The 17,416-nt window shown below is 39.6% G+C and overlaps 1 protein-coding gene across 4 annotated transcripts in view; it reads left to right on the top strand.

Annotated features, from left to right (window-relative positions):
- The first annotated feature begins 229 nt into the window (after positions 1-229).
- LOC149221096 (uncharacterized) overlaps positions 230-17,416 on the top strand; it is a 35,324-nt gene continuing 18,137 nt past the window's right edge. The window contains exons 1-5 of one of the 4 annotated variants that reach the window (XM_089384996.1): positions 230-420; positions 561-608; positions 4,206-4,388; positions 4,571-4,805; positions 5,606-5,883. In XM_089384996.1, the coding sequence (XP_089241122.1) occupies positions 4,649-4,805; positions 5,606-5,883 (435 nt within the window). In that variant the 5' untranslated portion in view covers positions 230-420; positions 561-608; positions 4,206-4,388; positions 4,571-4,648. Of the gene's footprint in view, positions 457-560; positions 609-4,205; positions 4,389-4,570; positions 4,806-5,605; positions 5,884-17,416 lie in introns of all 4 variants that reach the window. The other 3 variants (XM_089384997.1, XM_089384995.1, XM_089384998.1) reach the window with 3 other exon arrangements.

Below are 17,416 nucleotides of genomic sequence, written 5' to 3'. Positions count from 1 at the left end.
GTCGCGAAGCGTTGGCTACAAAGGCTTTTTAACAGGATTTTTATCTGAAAAAACCTCTCAAAGCATGTCCATTTCAGGAATTACTGCACTGAATAGTGACATTGTCATTATGCTCAAAAGTATGCTAATCATAATTAGCTATGGAACAAATCTCCATTTTTGTTATTTTTTATGGTTGGAGACTTTTTGAATAGAAAATTATAAAATGTTCACACAACTTCTAAAATAAAGCTTGACTACTATACCACCAATGGTGGAAGAAGCTTGCTTGCGGCGGAAGCTTTGACTATGAAAGCAACATTCATGGAAGGCTCGTGGAAAACTCTACTCATATCTGGAGTCAGCCCCTTAACCATTCAAAATGAAATCCCAAATGTTGTGTCAATTAGAACGATGGCGGTCCGAGAAGATTAATTCGTGGTACCTGGCTACTTACTTCAATGGGTTGCTTATGAAGTACAGAGTTTTTTGTGAAATGCTGTGTCATGGCTTTTGTATTTTATGGGTTTCTGTTCAATGCTTGAAATTTGGAGAAAAGTAATATGAGATGTTTATTGTAGGGCTTAAACTTTAAAGGAATTTATGGCTATGAAAGTTGAGATGCTTTGGTGAGTAGTGTTTCCGTTGTTGTTGGACTGTGTTTAATGATAGGAGTTTAGGAATTTTAAAGAGAGCGTGTATTTGTTTTGACCTAGAAAGAAAGAAAGAAAGAAATAAATTATTTTAACGTCCACGAGGCTAAAGATAGCCTATGGGACAGATTGCTTTTTCATCTGCTTGATGTATTCGGCCCTTTTTTTGTGAAGCTTCACAATAAATGCTCCCGTCTTCTCGACAAACCCCTCGTTAAATAGATTATCCCAAGAGCTAGCTGCCAGCGTATCTGCATAACTTTCCGTGTTGTCTTTGAAGGCCTCACATTCTAAAATGAAATGTTTTTCTGTTTCCACTTTTCCGGAAGAACAAAAAATGCATACCCTTTCCTCCCACACTTCCTTTGGCCTTTTCCAGCGCCCTGTTTCACAACGGAGTTGATGAGAATTAGTCCTTAACTGAGCAATAAGAATTTTGGCTCTCCAAGAGATATTGGCCTCTATGTATGCTTTTGGTTGATGATTATGAGTGGGATTAAACACTTCAATATAGTAATTTTTCTTTCTTCCTAGCTCCTTCTCCCAAGTACGTTTGTGGAACTTTTCCATAACAAAAGCTTTTATCTCTTTGCTATTTATGGGGCACGCGTTCAAGCAAATATCCCATTTACTAAACTATTTGTTATTTTGTTGCATCCAAGTTTTTTTGCTCTTGCACAATCTATCATTAAAGACAACCTTAGGCCATCTACCCTCTTCCATTTGCTCAATTTTTTTTAAATAACTTATGACTCGCACCATAGCAATTGCTTCAATAGGAGCAGCCCCTGTTTCACTTAACAAGATATCATAAGGCACTGCACTTTTAATCTTAAATTTGTTTGTAATCAATCGCTTCTGAATTTTCTCAATTTGTCTCCACTGCATGTCGGAAGTACTGCTAGCCCACAGTTCACAACCATATAGAATCACTGGAATCACTAGAAGCCCAAAAAGAGTTTGAGTGGTCTTCCAGTCCCATAACTCTGCCTCTCTATACCTATTTTGAAAAGCATAAAATGCTTTCCAACCCCCCAAAGTTCTTTTCTTTCTACAACCATTCCAGCTTAGATTTTTGTTGAAGTCAACTCCGAGGTATTTGTATTCCGCAACTTCTTCCAGAATGTTGGCTTCAAAGTAGAACTTATGTTGGTTATGTTTTCTTTTCTTAGAGAAGACCACTACTTTCGTTTTGTTGATATTGACTTGCATCCCCACACTTCTACAAAAATGCTCAAGGGATAGTAAGTGCTCTTGCAAACCAAGCGCCGATTTAGCAATCAGAATAAGGTCATCTGCATACAAAAGAAGCCTTATAACAAACTTGCACAAATAGATACCATCACCCCCTTGCGAATTTAACCACTCCTCAAGCTTGTCGATATATAAACCAAAAAGGGTAGGAGACAGTGGGCAACCTTGCTTGACCCCGATATCGCTTCTAAAACTTTCAGAAATGCCTGCCGAAGTTCTAATTTTGACTTTCACCTCTTCATACAGCCTATGCACAGCTGCTCTCAAATGTTTAGGAACCCCAAGTTCCTCCATTCTTTGCCAAAGTTTATCCCTAGGAACCGAGTCAAACACTTTTCTGAAATCAACAAAGCAACAAAAGACTTCTTCCTTATTCTCCCAAACTTTTTCAATGATGTGCCTTAAAGTTATGCAATGATCAACTGTTGAATGCCTAGGTCTAAAACCTGCTTGCCCTTTAGCACGCTTATTTCTTTCTTCTGCCCACTTGCTAATTTTGTTTTCTAGCATGCTTCCAAATAGCTTTACAAACAAAGGGTTTATCATGATGGTCCTATAATTGGAGGGATTATTGATGTCACCGCTCTTGAAAAGAGGTATTGCCAGACTAGTTGTCCAATCTGTGGGGAGCCCTTGTTGTATGATGTTGTTGAAGATTTTTGTAATGTGAGGTGCAAGGATCTTTGAGCCCCACTTTAGATATTCTGCTTGGAGTTCAGCTAAGTCTTTTGCTTTTCCAACACCCAACTTTTTGATACCCATCTCTACCTCTTGTACCGTGAAGAGTTTAGTATCCGTGTTGACCAAGGGGGGAGGGTCAACCTTGGGAACCTGCTCATAGAGTTGTCTTGCATAGTCAAACTATTTAGACGCTGTAATATTATTTCCAATTTGTATCTTTTTCGGTTGGAGCTCCTTCCAAAATAATTTGGGATTATTTTTCCCAAGGAAGATTAGTTCTTCCCTCCTTGAAACCATGAAATCAGCCTTTTTCTTGCTTAATAAATGCTTGTAAGATTTGAGCTTTATGTTGTCCTTGTTTGACTCTTTCCAGATTCTCCTTGCCTTTTTGCATTCCTCGTCAAACCAAGCATTAACCGGAAAGCAATTTGTTTCAGACTTCTTAATTTTTGTTCTTTTGCACTTTGCAAGTGCGCATTGAATTAAATGTGTTAATTCATGACTATGAAGGCTGTGAATTGTAATTTTCTCCTTCTCAAAGAGCCTCTCTAACGTCATTTTGAAGGTATTACAATTTTCTGGGGTCAAAAGAATTCTGCCTTGTGGGAGATTTTGTTGGACATGCTGAATTTTTGACTCTAATTGTTTCTTTCCAATCCAAGAGAAACATAAATAAATTGGCTTGTGATCTGATTTCAAATCCCACAGCTGATCTCCAACCAGAACTTCGTCCATTTTCTCACACAAACCATGCGAGCAAATTACATAATCTACCACACTTGCTCCATTGTAAGTATTGCAAGTGAAATTACCGGACTTTGCCCATCTAGTCAAGCCATTACAAATGACTAAATCAAAGGCCCCACATAGAGTAAGCAATTGTTCACCAAAGAGATTGCAGCCCTTGTCCTCTGAAATTCTTTCCCATTGATGATTGCTTTCTTCTGTAAGCCAAATAGGGTCACAATCATCTTTACAACAAAGAATGCTAGCTTGCTCACTTGCAGTCCTAGCATTGAAATCACCCACTATAAGGACTTCACCTAGCTGAGAATATGTTGCAATATCCGCTTTTAAAGCTGCAAATGGATCTTTGTGGTCAAGCCCTCTACCTTTGTAGATTTTTGAGACCTGTGGCGCAAAATAGCATGCTGCAATTCTGATGTGGTTTCCATTTTCTGATATTTTGAACCAAATGAATTGCTTATTTGAGTCTTCTTTTTCTAACTGAATGAGACGACCTTCTTTCTCCCTTACTAAAACCATGATACCCCCGTGCCCTTTGCCATTCCCTGCTGCCTTGTTCCACACTACCATCTTCCAGTATCCTTCAAACAAAGGTGTCTTGCACCCTTCATGCTCATGTGTTTTTATGAGGCAAATTATGTCTCTATTTTCCGCAATAAGCCCTATGGGATTCATTGTAAGGGGCTCATGGTGTTTAGGGAATTTCAGTTCAGATATGGTGTTTGTATTGGTGGGTTGATTTTTTTGTGAAAATTTGAGTTCAGTTGATTTACGCGGTGTTCGTCTTCATGTAGCTTGCATAAGGAATTGTATATATGCAAAATTCAGAGTTGGAGCTGTTTTGTTATAGGTTTGTTTTGATGGGTTGCCTGTAATGTCATGAATTTACAGAAATTTCACTGGAGGGGTCCCGTTACGTTTGGTTTGTTATGACGGGCTTATGTATGATGTGAGAAGTTTCGGTGCAGAAGAGGATGACAAAGGGGTCCATGATGGCTGGAAACCATTGTTTCTCATGTGAAGAAAAGCAAGGCTGGCTATCAAGGGCTGGACTTGAGTACTCTATGGGTTTAGGTGTGTTTATGTGTGTCATTCTGCGAAGGTTATAGTCCAATTTGCATAATTATTATTATATAGTCTTTCAGTGAATGGGGATAGATCTTAGCAGTTCTAATCATTATTGCATGGTATAGAGTATAGATATTTCAATGTCAAACTGGGTCTAATTATTGTTTCTATATTTTGTCATATCCAAGAGATTTGATCATGGGATACGGCTAACAAGCTAGTGGAGAAGTAGAAATTTGGATTAAATTATTCAAACAGAGATTTCAATGGATCAAGTTTCTCTGCAACCTGGATTCCGTTTCCATCCCACTGACGAAGAGCTAGTCAGTTACTACTTGAAGAGAAAAGTTCGTGGACAACGTTTTAGTTTCAATGCAATTTCAGAGATTGATCTATATAAGCTTGAGCCTTGGGATTTACCTGGTGATCTACTTACTATTCGTCTCTCAGTTTCTCAATTTTGAATTTCTATCCCAAAAAGTTATACAAGCATATGGATTTTATGAGAGAATCAATTATGCCAAATGAAATTTGAAGGTGAACTTGTAGTCAAAGAATATACTTAAGATTTCAATTGGTTTGAATCTACAGTGAAATGATGTTGTAGTCAAAGAGTATACTTTGTTAGGATTTCAATTGGTTTGATTCTGCGGTGAAAATGAAGTTGTAATTCTCAATTTTTGCTGAAGATTAATAATAAAATCTTCATCTGCCGAACTGGTTTTCCATACATCGGGGTTTTAGGACAATCTGTGCAAAAATTATTGGTATTCACTATTTTGTGTTACTGTCATTATTTGTGAAAATTGCAGTAGTGATTTATTCGTTCTTTGCCACAATTAATTTCTGAAAACAAGTAATCTGCATAAGATATGTAATTAAGGAAATTTCTCAATGCCCCTCCAGAGCAAAGCGTTGGGTCAATTGTTTTGAATCTACAGCTAGATCTGAGTATGGGTTGTTTTTGGGTTGGTTGGTTGAGATGGGTCGTGCTTAAATTTTTAAAAAGTAAAGATTAAATTGTGGATGCGTTGCAGGCAAGCATTAAAAAAACTAAGAAATTTGGGGAAAAACTATGATTAAATATAGTATTGCCTAGATTTTCTTTAGCATAATCTAGACCATGTCTGGTCTTTAGTGCTTATGTAAGTTCCATTATCAAGTCACTACCTGTCAATTAAGACGTGCCAGGTTCTCACCTTCTCGCATGATATTGGATGCAGGCAAATCTTGCCTAAAGAGCAGAGACTTGGAATGGTATTTTTTCAATCCCATGGATAGAGAATATCCCAATGGTTCAAGGAGATGTCGACCAACAAAAGATGGTTACTGGAGGAAGACAGGAAAAGAACGAGCTATTTCTTTAGCTTCAAAAACCGTGGGGATGAAAAAGATACTAGTATACCACATAGGACGAGCTCCCCGTTCGGAAAGGACCAACTGGGTGATGCACGAATACAGACTTGAAGGGAAGGATTTAAAGATGTCCAACATAGCTCAGGTAAGAAGCATTGTTAGACTTCACAATACAATGTGCGTGTAAATTGGGCAGTGGATTTTTCTATTCCGTATTTGCTTCCTGTTTAGAATTTATCAGCATGATATGCATTGTTAATAGATATTTGGGGACAATCCTTTTTCACAAAGTTGGTTAGAATTCTTTAATTTACGATAGTATATATTATTATATTCAGAAGAGAGTTTCATTACTGACATGACTATTGCATAAAATTGGCAAAATTATTTAGTCGGATTGTTGATTAGAATTCTTTGACTAGTATAAGATTGTAGACAGAAGAGAATGGTTATGAATGATATGAACAGTAAAATATCAATGAAGCAAGGTTACCAAATGAAGGACTCTAATGCAGCATACTGATGAAATTCAGGAATCGCAGAATTGGCGATGCAGAAATTTTGAAAAACATCTATGTTACATGGGGACGTTTCCCTAGACCTCACAAGGAAGGAAACCAACATTTCCTGGTACTTCCCAAAAAGGGCATGTGCCTCTCCCCCAATAATGGGGAATTTCACTATGAGAAACCATTAAAAAAATTTGGAAAGCAAATATAATATAAAAAAATATCCAAACAAAGGACAACACTTGATGTCCATAAATATTGCTTGGAAGGATTGTGGAGTTGAAAGAATGCTGCAGCAAACATTACTTGCCATTTTGGATCTCAGAAAATGCAGGCGAGAACTGGAAACCAGTTGCAGTTGCTGATTTGTAGCTGGGAATCCTTGTTTGCAGCTGTAGACATCATTTTCCTATTGTGGGCGGTGATATTTTGCTGTGAACAGTCATTTTATGCAATGAGCACAATTTTCTTTTTGTGGTGCTTTTGCTGCGACTTTCCCTTCCCCTTCTTCTTCGGACACTATAATGCATAGTGCCCCCTCTTCACTTGAGCTTGCTCAAGTCCTTCCCTGGCTAAGAGGTTGCCCCCTCAATGATATCCTTGGAACCCTTCCCTTTGCTCTTCTTGGCCATACGAACCAAGGCCAGGTTCTCTTCTCCATCTCCCTACTTGCTGACCTTAGACTCTTCCCGAGTCTCTTCCTAGATGTTATCATCCCAAAGCGTTTCCCAATTAGGAAGGTGCTTTCAAGCGTAGATCCCCTTGAGAAATGGTTCACAAGACTTGAGAAAACCAATCAGTGTCACATTTACAAGCTTTATGTTTTCCACTTTCTCCCCAATGGCAGCAAGTTGATCTCTTGTGTTTGAGTGATCCTCATGAAGAAGCTGGTAACATTATTAGGTCTTGACATCTAGATGGATCTGAGCTCATTTCTCAAGATCATCTTCCTGTTCATGTTGTCACTTTGGAATAGGTCCACTAGAGCATTAAACATTTCCTTGGTAGTCTTCTTCTTTGCCACATGAGACCCCAACAACTAAACCATCTCAGATCCGTCCCTGGGAGACAGACTAGGTCCTCCAGACCTCAGTAGTGCACAAACTCCCCCAGACAACAAGTTAGTGGACAGTCCGTACCTCCCACCGACCCTTCATCAGGCCATCAAACTTTGTGGAATTTTTTTTCAGTGCTCTTCAGTCAGTCTCGGATGTTAGGAGAGACGGGTCTGATACTCTTCGTCAGGGCATTCCATACATTGTATCTTTTATGTTCTTGCATTGTACCTTTTATATTCATGCATTGTATTTTTTATAGGAACCGTTTGGTTCTCCCGCATATTATGGACATCATTGTACTCAACAGTCCCTTTGACCTACTTTGTGGTCATTAGTTGGACATAAATACAATTATCTTATCTTATCTTATTTGGGCTTAGATGTCCTTCTTCATATGAGCTATCTTATCTAGTAGATCTGTTGGTTTAGAAACAACCTTTTTAGCAGATTATTAAAGGTCACCTTCCTTCAACAACAAGGTAAGACTTGCCTTCTAGGGTGGGAAGTTGGATGCTCCATCCAACTAGTCCTTGAACCTCAGACTGATTATTGCCATCTCTAGATCTAATATTTATGCTTTGTGCTAAATCCTTCTAGCACCTTCAAGAATAAAAGTTGTTGCTAATTTATAGATCCGTTGGGATCTCCTCATGGATTTGTCTCGGTCCTTTGAAACACCCACAAAAATAGTTTTTCGGCCAAACCCTTGACTGGTGTGGTTTCCTTTTCTCTCTCTGAAGGGTGACCTCCTCCAATCACTACTAGTTGCAAGGTGATATTGCCCTTCATACCTTTTGCATGTAAACTCTATGCATCCTTGCGTCACCTGTGTTGGCTATATGACTGTATGATTGTCTCTTTGCATTGCTATTGTTGGCTCTCTGATTGCTCTGATGTTTTTTCTTTGGTTTTTTGGATGTCCTTTTTACTTGCTAGTCACTTCTGCAGTCTCGAAGATTAACCTGTAGTGTCGGCCCTATACTTGTGGTCACATCTTTCTTGCAACATTCACTTTACTGGCTGATGGCAATTCCTCTCTAGCATTTGCCTCTTATGGCCTTGGCGACAGGTGGCTCCGCTCTTCCACTCGTGGTTGGACTCCTCTATTGGCTATTTCCTTTGTGGTGGTTTGAACTTGCAGCAACAACTCAACTCGATTCCTTTCTCTTGTGTACCTCATGACTTGTGGCTTGAGAGCGGTTGGATTTCTTAGACCCATGGCTTTGCTCTATTTCCCTGGCTGCCACTTCGACGCTTGCCGCTATTGGTAGTTGGGCCAAGTTTTCTTGCATGCAGTTTGACTGTAGCTGTTGGCTCAATTGGTGGGTATATTCTTTTGATCCTGTTGTTACTTGCAAGTTGCGTGAGCCTGCGATTGGCCTGCGTCTGCATCGTACTGCCCCTTGGCAGCTGTGTCTGTGGTGACTGTTATAACACCTTGCCAACTGTGTCTGACACATTGCTACCTTGTCTCCTTGATGCCTGACTCTTGGCTGCCGGTTGTTGTGTTTGTTGACAGCTAACACACACACACACACACACATATATTTTAATTTTGAAACCTTTTCCTTGTAGGCTACCAATTGCATGTTTTAGATGAGCTTCTCTCTCTTTCTCAATCTCTCTCTCTCTAATTCTTTTATTTAGTTGATTGACTGTTTGTATGGGCCAACTTTTTCTGTACAACTTGACATTGGTACGACTTTGCCACTTGCACAAACAAACTCAACATACGGATGATAATACCGCGTTGCTGCCTCGTACGGTTGTTGGAGAACCTAGTCCCTACGACTTCTGTTCGAATCTGGATTCTGTGCAATTCTTGAATGTCAGTCACTCAAAGACAAAGCTGTGATACCATGTTAATTTCTAACACTAGTAACTTGACAATGTATTCCCTAGCGGATTCTTTGCTGTAAAAACAATTATTATGCAGATCTACTACATAAAAGCACAACTAGAATTTTAACATTTATAACAATGAAAGAAAAATTAAACACCAATCTGATAATCACATGCACACAAGATTTTTGCCCCTCAAATTAGTTATGCACTGAAATAACTTCATAACTTATAAGGGCTCTCTTCCTGGGATACCAACCCTTTGAGGAAAACACATACAACAATAAGTTTGGAATTGATCTAGCTGATCAAACCATAGATCCGTCCTTCGATCTTGTTTGGTTGATCTGGATCTCCCTTGCCCCTTGCACCTTCCTTGAACCCTACACATTTGAATGGAAGTCCTTCTCCACCCAATCATTGAGATCTCACTTTCACATTTCTTGTGCTCAATATGTGTTGCTTCTTCTCCCTTAGACTAGCCTTCCTTTTATAAGTTTGAGTTATTGGCCGAATCCACAACCTAATCTCTAAAGTGATTGATGGTTGAGATTGAATTTCAACCTCACTTGAGATCAATAGTTGAGATTCATCTAATTCGTTAATGCAAAAAACCTTTGCATTCCATTAGATTAACTCACTCTATCTTATAAAAGTCAATTACTTCAATAATTAAAGCAATTACTTGTTGAGATTGATAGCTTGGGAGATACTCCAAACCTTAGGGTACAAGGTTGTGGAGGAATTGGCACCACAAAGTCACATGTGGGCTAAGAACCCCGGCGTGGGGGTTTTGCACCCAAAGTTGTGGGTATGAATCCATGTGGAGATTTGATGACTTGGCACCTGGAGATTGTAGAACACCCTTAATGGAGCAAGGGGCAACAAAAAGCACCAAGAGAGCCCTTGTCAAAGTTGAGATATGAATTTTTATGTGGATTTGCAAAAAGGTTTCATGTAGGCTTGACATGAAATAAGCCCCCAAGGGCTAGTTGTTGCACACCCTAAGAAAACATATAAATAGAAGAGTGGAGCAACCTCATTACACAATCCTAAGTGCAACATATCAAAAGATCATCTCTGAAATAGAAGCAGATTTGAAGTAGCCCTAGCCGAAGTCAAGAAGGACAAGTTTTGTATCTTCTTGGGACTTGTTTTTGGTGTGAGTTTCTTTGGAGTTCAGGCCAAGGATTTGGGGGTGAAGTCTGGCAGTTTTGGTGCATTTTTGAGCTGCATTTTATCTTTGTTTTAGGCCGCAGACCTACTGTGTAAATTGCAGAGGTCAGCTCCTCTTTTGGAGGAGGCTGAGAGGCCTAACCTAGGCCGCAAGCACAGGAAATAGTAGCGAGCAAGTAATGCTTGTTTTGGAGGGTAAAATGCAGGGTTTCTAGCAGAGTGTTACAGCTGATGTGTGCCCTAACCAGGGCTGACAGAACTCAGTGAAAGTACACAGGAGCCAGGGACAAAAGGAACTGAAAACAAGGTATGTTTGTCTCTTTTTGTTGATGTGTTGCTAGTGGCTAAAAGGACAAGATTTGGACAATTGTTGAAGGTCATCTTAAGGCTGTAAGGAGGGCAACAAGTAGGTGATCTTGGGAGCTATAAGTGCAGACCTTGAAGGACTATAGATCTGCTAGGAGAGGCAGATTTGAAGAAAGCTCAGGGGTTAATATTTGAAGGACTAAAGAAGGAAGTCAAATGAGGAGTTTGACAAGCCCAAGTCTGCTGAAGAGAAGGACGTCTTATAGTGATAGAGGGAAGCCCTCCATGCCCTAAGTTTGCCTCATTAGAGCAGCACAAGAAGGCAATAGAGGGAAGAAGTCCCTAAGCATTGAGGAGCAACAGTGGGTAGTCTCGAAGTTGTTCACAAACGGAGTTGTGAACAACTCAACATGAGTCCCTATGTGTTGAGCCATTGATGGACGAATGATCAACTAGAGGGCAGATTGGAGAGTTGTGTTCAATGACCTAAAGTAGCAGGACCATTGATAGAGGCAAAGATGCAGATTGGGAGCAGAAGGACCAGTAGATGTGTTCAGGTTACGACCAAGAGGAGCTGTGATCGTGCACTACATCAGCTAGACAGTCAGTTGTATCTTGTTCAGGGTAGATTAGTTGTCATAGTTGTTGACACCAAACCCTAGTTTGTATTCTTGTATCAGTGATTGTATGAGGGCCATGATCCCTGGTATAGGAGCCCTAATCTGTTGTATTATAGATTGATAATATAATGAAGTTGGGTTTTTAAAATTTTGTAAAGAGTTGTCTATTTTGTGCACTAGTTGATTTATTGTTATTTATATTCCGTTGTGCAAAGTAGTTTGTTGTGGCATTTGGATTGGTAGTGTTAGAGATTCTAAGACCCTAACCTAGATTCTCTAGTGCCATGGAAATACAACATTACTAAGGTTAAAGGTCAATTAGGTAACTTATGCCTGGACACTTAGGCCTATGTGAAAGTACGTGCTCGAGCTACTCTCATCATTGATACATCTAATGGTGAATAATAACTAATTCTCTGTGGAAAAATGATTAGCAATGCTAAGTTCTATAGGAGTACTAAAAGGCATCAAATTGATGAAGGAGTTCCTCAAGGCACCCTTATCCACTGTCTTTGAGCTACGTCAGCTATCAAGGAGATTTGTTGTACCTGTATTTTTGTTTTGATAAGCGAAATATAACTCAAAGAATTAGTATATCATTCCTCAAGTGTGCGCTACTTCTTGTTATTGACTCACAAGAATTCTTTTGCCAAAAGAATAATAAAATCCTCAAGCAATGAGGTTGAATGAGCCTCTTATCTCAATTGATTGGTAAAAGCAGAAAATATGCTTTTCTTACCTTATTCATTGAATATAAACATCAAAGAAAATTCACTTTTCTTGTGTCATCCATGAAATGAAACATCTCACTTTTCACTAGCTTTACTTGTGACAACCTTTATAAATAGATTAAATGAAGATTAAATAAATCAATCACTTTACAAAGAATAATAAAATCCTCAAGCAATGAGGTTGAATGAGCCTCTTATCTCAATTGATTGGTAAAAGCAGAAAATATGCTTTTCTTACCTTATTCATTGAATATAAACATCAAAGAAAATTCACTTTTCTTGTGTCATCCATGAAATGAAACATCTCACTTTTCACTAGCTTTACTTGTGACAACCTTTATAAATGGATTAAATGAAGATTAAATAAATCAATCACTTTACAGTTTATGATTTTAAGGTCATAATCCGTGAGAGTTTAGCTACAGACATGATTCAGATCCACTCCAAGTGTCAACTCGAGACACAAACCAATGATGAAACACTGCTCTTTAACTCTTCACTTTTCCATGCAAAGGAAACCCAAATCGCACCTCAGTGGTTCGTTAGGAACCATGACTAGTACCTACACCTGCCAAATAAGTAAATTTACTAATTATAAATGTGCATGCAAAAGACATTCTTCTCAAGAAGCAAAAAGAATGAAAGTGCAAACTTTGGCCCAATGATATGTTAAAATTGGCAACGAGGGCCAAACTCCACATGGGTCATCTTATTTATGACAGCTGATATTTTTCTTGGATTCCTCTCTCTGATAGGTGTAGGATTGATCTAAAGATCATTTGATTCCGACATGTCCAACTGAAGTTATGAATTTTTTTTGATTATGGACAAATTATCAAAGTCGACCTCTTCTATATGTCGGCTCACCTAATCCAATAGCCGCGTCTCTTGACCCCCACTGATTGGTATATATAGAGGTGCTTTCTCCCTTATTTGATTGATCCAAGTGCTCATCCTCTCCCCTGAAATAGGACGACATTTGAGGTAGGACGCAAGTGGCAAGGGTCGAGTTTATAATGAGACCCATCTCTGTTTAGGGTTCGGTTTTCTTGGGAGAAAGAGTCGCAGGTCTGTGGCATCATGCATGGAGGATAGGAGGCCTGTCTGGGCAGCATACCTCTTGATTTTGGGTACATATTTCCTGTTGAATAGAGCCGCAGTCAGAGGATGGTTTTCTGTGCTATTTGGTGAGGTGTATCTTTGTTACAGGCCACAAGCCTAAAGAAAAATCTGGGTATGATTTAAGGTGATAATTATCTCTGTTTTGGGTCCGATTTGAGTAGAAAGGGAGGCCGAATGTTTTTGAGGAGAATCTGGATACCTGTGCATGGAGTTTTGAGGACTCTCTTTCCTGTGTAAAGATGTCGTAGCCCTATTCATTGTGCACAGTCTTGGCTGCAGGCTTGTAGAGGAGTTTTGTTGGGACTGCTGTCCATAACAAGCTGAAACAGGGTGCCATATAGAGCAGCGAAGGATGGAGGGTCTTGTGGAAGGAAAGCCGCAGTCCTCTAGGTGACTGTTGGAGCAGTTTTAGGGTTGACATATTTCTGTGGGTGCCCTAACCAGTGAAGAGCTACAACAATATGCCCAACCAAAGGTATGTTGATGAGATAGTGTTGATTTGATGCTAGTTTGGGTGGTGTCCTAGTGTGGACAAGTATAGAAATCTCCAGCCCTTGGTGCCAGAATTGCAGTTTCATTGAGTCATCTTCATGTTTAAGAGCTTTGATGTCAAATCTTCTATTTGGCAAGTCAATATTGACTAATCATTGTACTCTACTTCTCTTTCTCTCTGCTGAACTATTGAAGAATATAAGAAGAATTGATCAAGGGTTTCCCCACATTGGGGTTTGTCCCTGGCTGATGCCAGATCTTGTGTCCTCTTGTCTTGGCTTGTCTTCTACAGTTTATGTTTATGTTCTATCTGCATTTTACTATCATGTTGATGTGATTGCTAATCTGGATATTGATATTGGGCTAAAATTGAAGTAAAATTGCTCTAAAGCATAGAACATACCCTTGTTACCTAAAATTGAAATGGTATCAGAGCTAGGTTGAGGACGAGCCCAAGCTAGAAGGAATGCAATCACTGACAAGCTCGTTGGTAATTCTCCATGATCTCCTCTCTCTTCAAAATTCAAGGCTTCATCAAAAGGCAAAAGCAGTCCCAGGATCGAGTTCCTTATGGCATTAAATCAAATTTTGGTCAAAATCTCCAGCTATATTTTCCACATAACAGCAGGACTATTCTCCTTATTTCTAAGCATTTGTTTGTGGCAGAAGGTCAACTTTGGAGAATGGGACTAGCCTCTGTGAATTTACTGTACTTGTTTTGGATAAATAGATCATTAGGCATATCGCTGGAGAAAGCTAGCGCAAAAGATGTTTTTCACATGCTTCTAATAACTCTGAAATTTTCAGTGCTTTTGGTTCGATTTACTCTTTGGAGGGGCAACTCGTATACCCAGTCAAGGCTATGAGCATAGTGAGCTATCCTTTCTTCATGAGCTGTGTATCAGTGGATGGCTTGTCCGTGTGGGGGTGAAGCACTACTACAGGCAGAACATTTTACATATGCTGGGCATGAATCTAATTTCTTAGAGGTCGTGTTCTACTCCTGTACATAACCACTGGTTCTGAAAGTCATACTAAGATGGATGAAGATCATTCCTGTATACTCCAATGCTGCTGTAGCTTCTCTGTTGGGACTGTGTGCTATCTCAAGAATAAACTTTACGTGGTTTGACAGTGATACAAGCACCGTTATGAAATGTTGTGTCTGTATATCAATTTTGGGGCAGACTCTAAGACTTTACTTACCAGGTTCCATCTTTCTAATTCCCCTCACTGAGTGTTCAAATTTTTGAATGAAGAAACAATCTTTTGTGGGTATTATTGGTCTTCTGGATCAACAAAATTGCAATGGATATTCCATTGAGATTGAAGAAATTTGTTGGGCTCATTCTCATTTAAAATGATAGACTTGAACTATGGACCGGACTGCCATGAGGATCTATAATTGTAATTTACAATAATGATTTCGATGCTATGTTTTGTCATCCCTGCACTTGACATTATCCCTCAAATCTGATGACAGTGGCATCATAGTAATATCGATTTGTAATTTTGATATCTGTATCACAATATCTCAGCACATCAGCATCTCAGTGAAGCAGTTATTACGATGTAGTAACAAAGTTGTGAACAAGACTGATTCACATCTTGGATAGCTTAATCCATGAGATCTTGTACTCTGTATCTTTCTGATAATCTTTCAGTAATTAAAGAAGATCAAAGATCACGTGCAAGAAGGATCATTTGAAGTCAACCTTTATCACGACTTGGTTATTCTGCTTCATCACTGTGGTATTAGCATCTTTGTAGCAGTCGGTCTCACAGTCGTGTGTTGAATAACACAGTTACTTTATTTCAGTTCAGTCTTCTATCCATTTGCAACAATTATATTCAGAAACTCAACATCAAGCATGGAAGGTCATCAATGACAGAAGCATTGGCAATGGATCTTGTTCACAATCGAAGTTGTGAACAAGATGTGTATGTTCGAGATAATCTGATGAATTTAAGGACATATCTATTTCTTTGTCCTTGACATCTTGCACAAACGACTTTTGATGGAGTACAAAAGTAGATGTGTGACAAGTTTTGGGAGGAATTCAACATAAAGAAATATCGTGGTTAGGAATGGCTTTGGCATATCGCTCATTTCAACAGATGATTTGAAATTGGATATCCTTGATATAGCAGCACTGTTTATTCCTCGTGTAGTAGTTGATGTTATACTTCCTCAATTCAAAGGAAGATGATGAAATTCAGAAGTCAGAGAAAAGTCACTTATCATGGTCATATGGATACAAATGGCTGAATGAGAAAATCATCCTTATTGAGTAGTTTCATGCACATGGCAAAAATCATTTAGCAAGCTCATCATTGAAAGCTAAATGACCATCTGACGTATGGCCTCAGAGGGAGCCATAGATTATTTCAAGAAAGATAACCATGCCAAAGGGTGTTGATTCATGATAGCTGATTATAATATGATATCTGATGACTCTAAAAATGATGTCCTTGTTACTTAAGAGGCAACATGATTGGCTGATTTTGATGTATAGACCGAAGGATGAATAGCAGGGTGCAAACGACTTGATGGATATACTCTGAACAAGCATACACTTCCAATGTTTAAAGAGAACCATGATGTTTATTGAGATCCTCTCATGTAAGAGGGAGTTGGCTTTTGAATTTGAGTTGAAGGACCTAGGACCGATGCACTATTTCCTAGGGTTGGAGGTCTGGCAAAGGCCAGGTGAAATTTTCCTCTCTCAAGGAAAATATGTTGTGAAGATATTGGAAAGATTTGGGATGGTGGACTGCAAGCCTGTGACTACTCTGGTGGAACTTAACTTTAAGAAGTTATTTGGTAGTGTCGCTGGACCTAAATTGAAAAATGCTTCTGAGTATCGTCAACTCATAGGAGCACCGATGTTCTTGGTGAACTCCCGTCCGAACATATGTTTTGCAGTTAACACATTGAGCCTATATATGGTTGAGGCTCATCAAATACATTGGATTGGTGCTGAGAATCTTTTGAGATATCTTCGGGGCACAATCACTCATGGACTGAGATACTCTGCCGGAGATGTGAGGTTGCATGGTTATTTTGATGCTGATTGGGCTGGCAGTGTGGTGGATCGCAAGAGCACTTTTGGATGCTGTTTTTTGGGTTCTGCTTCGATATCCTGGATGAGCAGGAAGTAGAAATCAGTGGCCATGAGCACCGCTGAGGCCAAATACATAGCTGCTAGTATGGCCTCCTGTGAAGCTGTTTGGTTGAGGAAGCTCTTCAGTGAGCTATTTGGACATGTGATGGATACCACCGTGATCCTCTGCGACAAGTAGAGTGGGATCCAATTATTAGAGAATCTTGTGTTTCATGATCACTCCAAGCATCTAGATATCAGGTACCACTTTATTTGGGATATGGTACAACGAGGAGCAATAAGGCTCCATCACAATGGGACTAATGAGCAGGTCACCGATATTCAAACAAAGCCCTGTGGAACGTCAAGTTCTTGGCCTTCCGAGAACGACTTGAAGTCGTGGAGAGACCCTCTTATAAGGGCCCTATATGAGATGGACATTGAGCTCTGGGAGCTTCGAGGGGCTTGGGGTACGTCTTGGAGCAATGAGCAACCATAGGGTGAATGGTTCAACCTTCCCCTAGTGGTTTGCTGTGTACAGGGTGAGTGGTTCAACCTTCCTCTGCGATACCCCTTGGCGACATGTAGGCAGGATGAGTGGTTCATCCTTCCCCTGCCGAGATATCCTACCCATGCAGTCTAGGACTCTTGGGAAGTACCTGTCATCTGGCGAATGAGTAGGGAAATGAGGATAGGGACCATAGTACTACCGATGGAC

The sequence above is a fragment of the Pinus tabuliformis genome, chromosome Q, assembly GCF_031772625.1.
Source record: "Pinus tabuliformis cultivar Carrire ecotype Pingquan chromosome Q, CPIR1, whole genome shotgun sequence".
Lineage (NCBI taxonomy): Eukaryota > Viridiplantae > Streptophyta > Pinopsida > Pinales > Pinaceae > Pinus > Pinus tabuliformis.
Note: the sequence above shows the minus strand (reverse complement) of the source record. Positions and strands in the feature narration are given on the sequence as shown.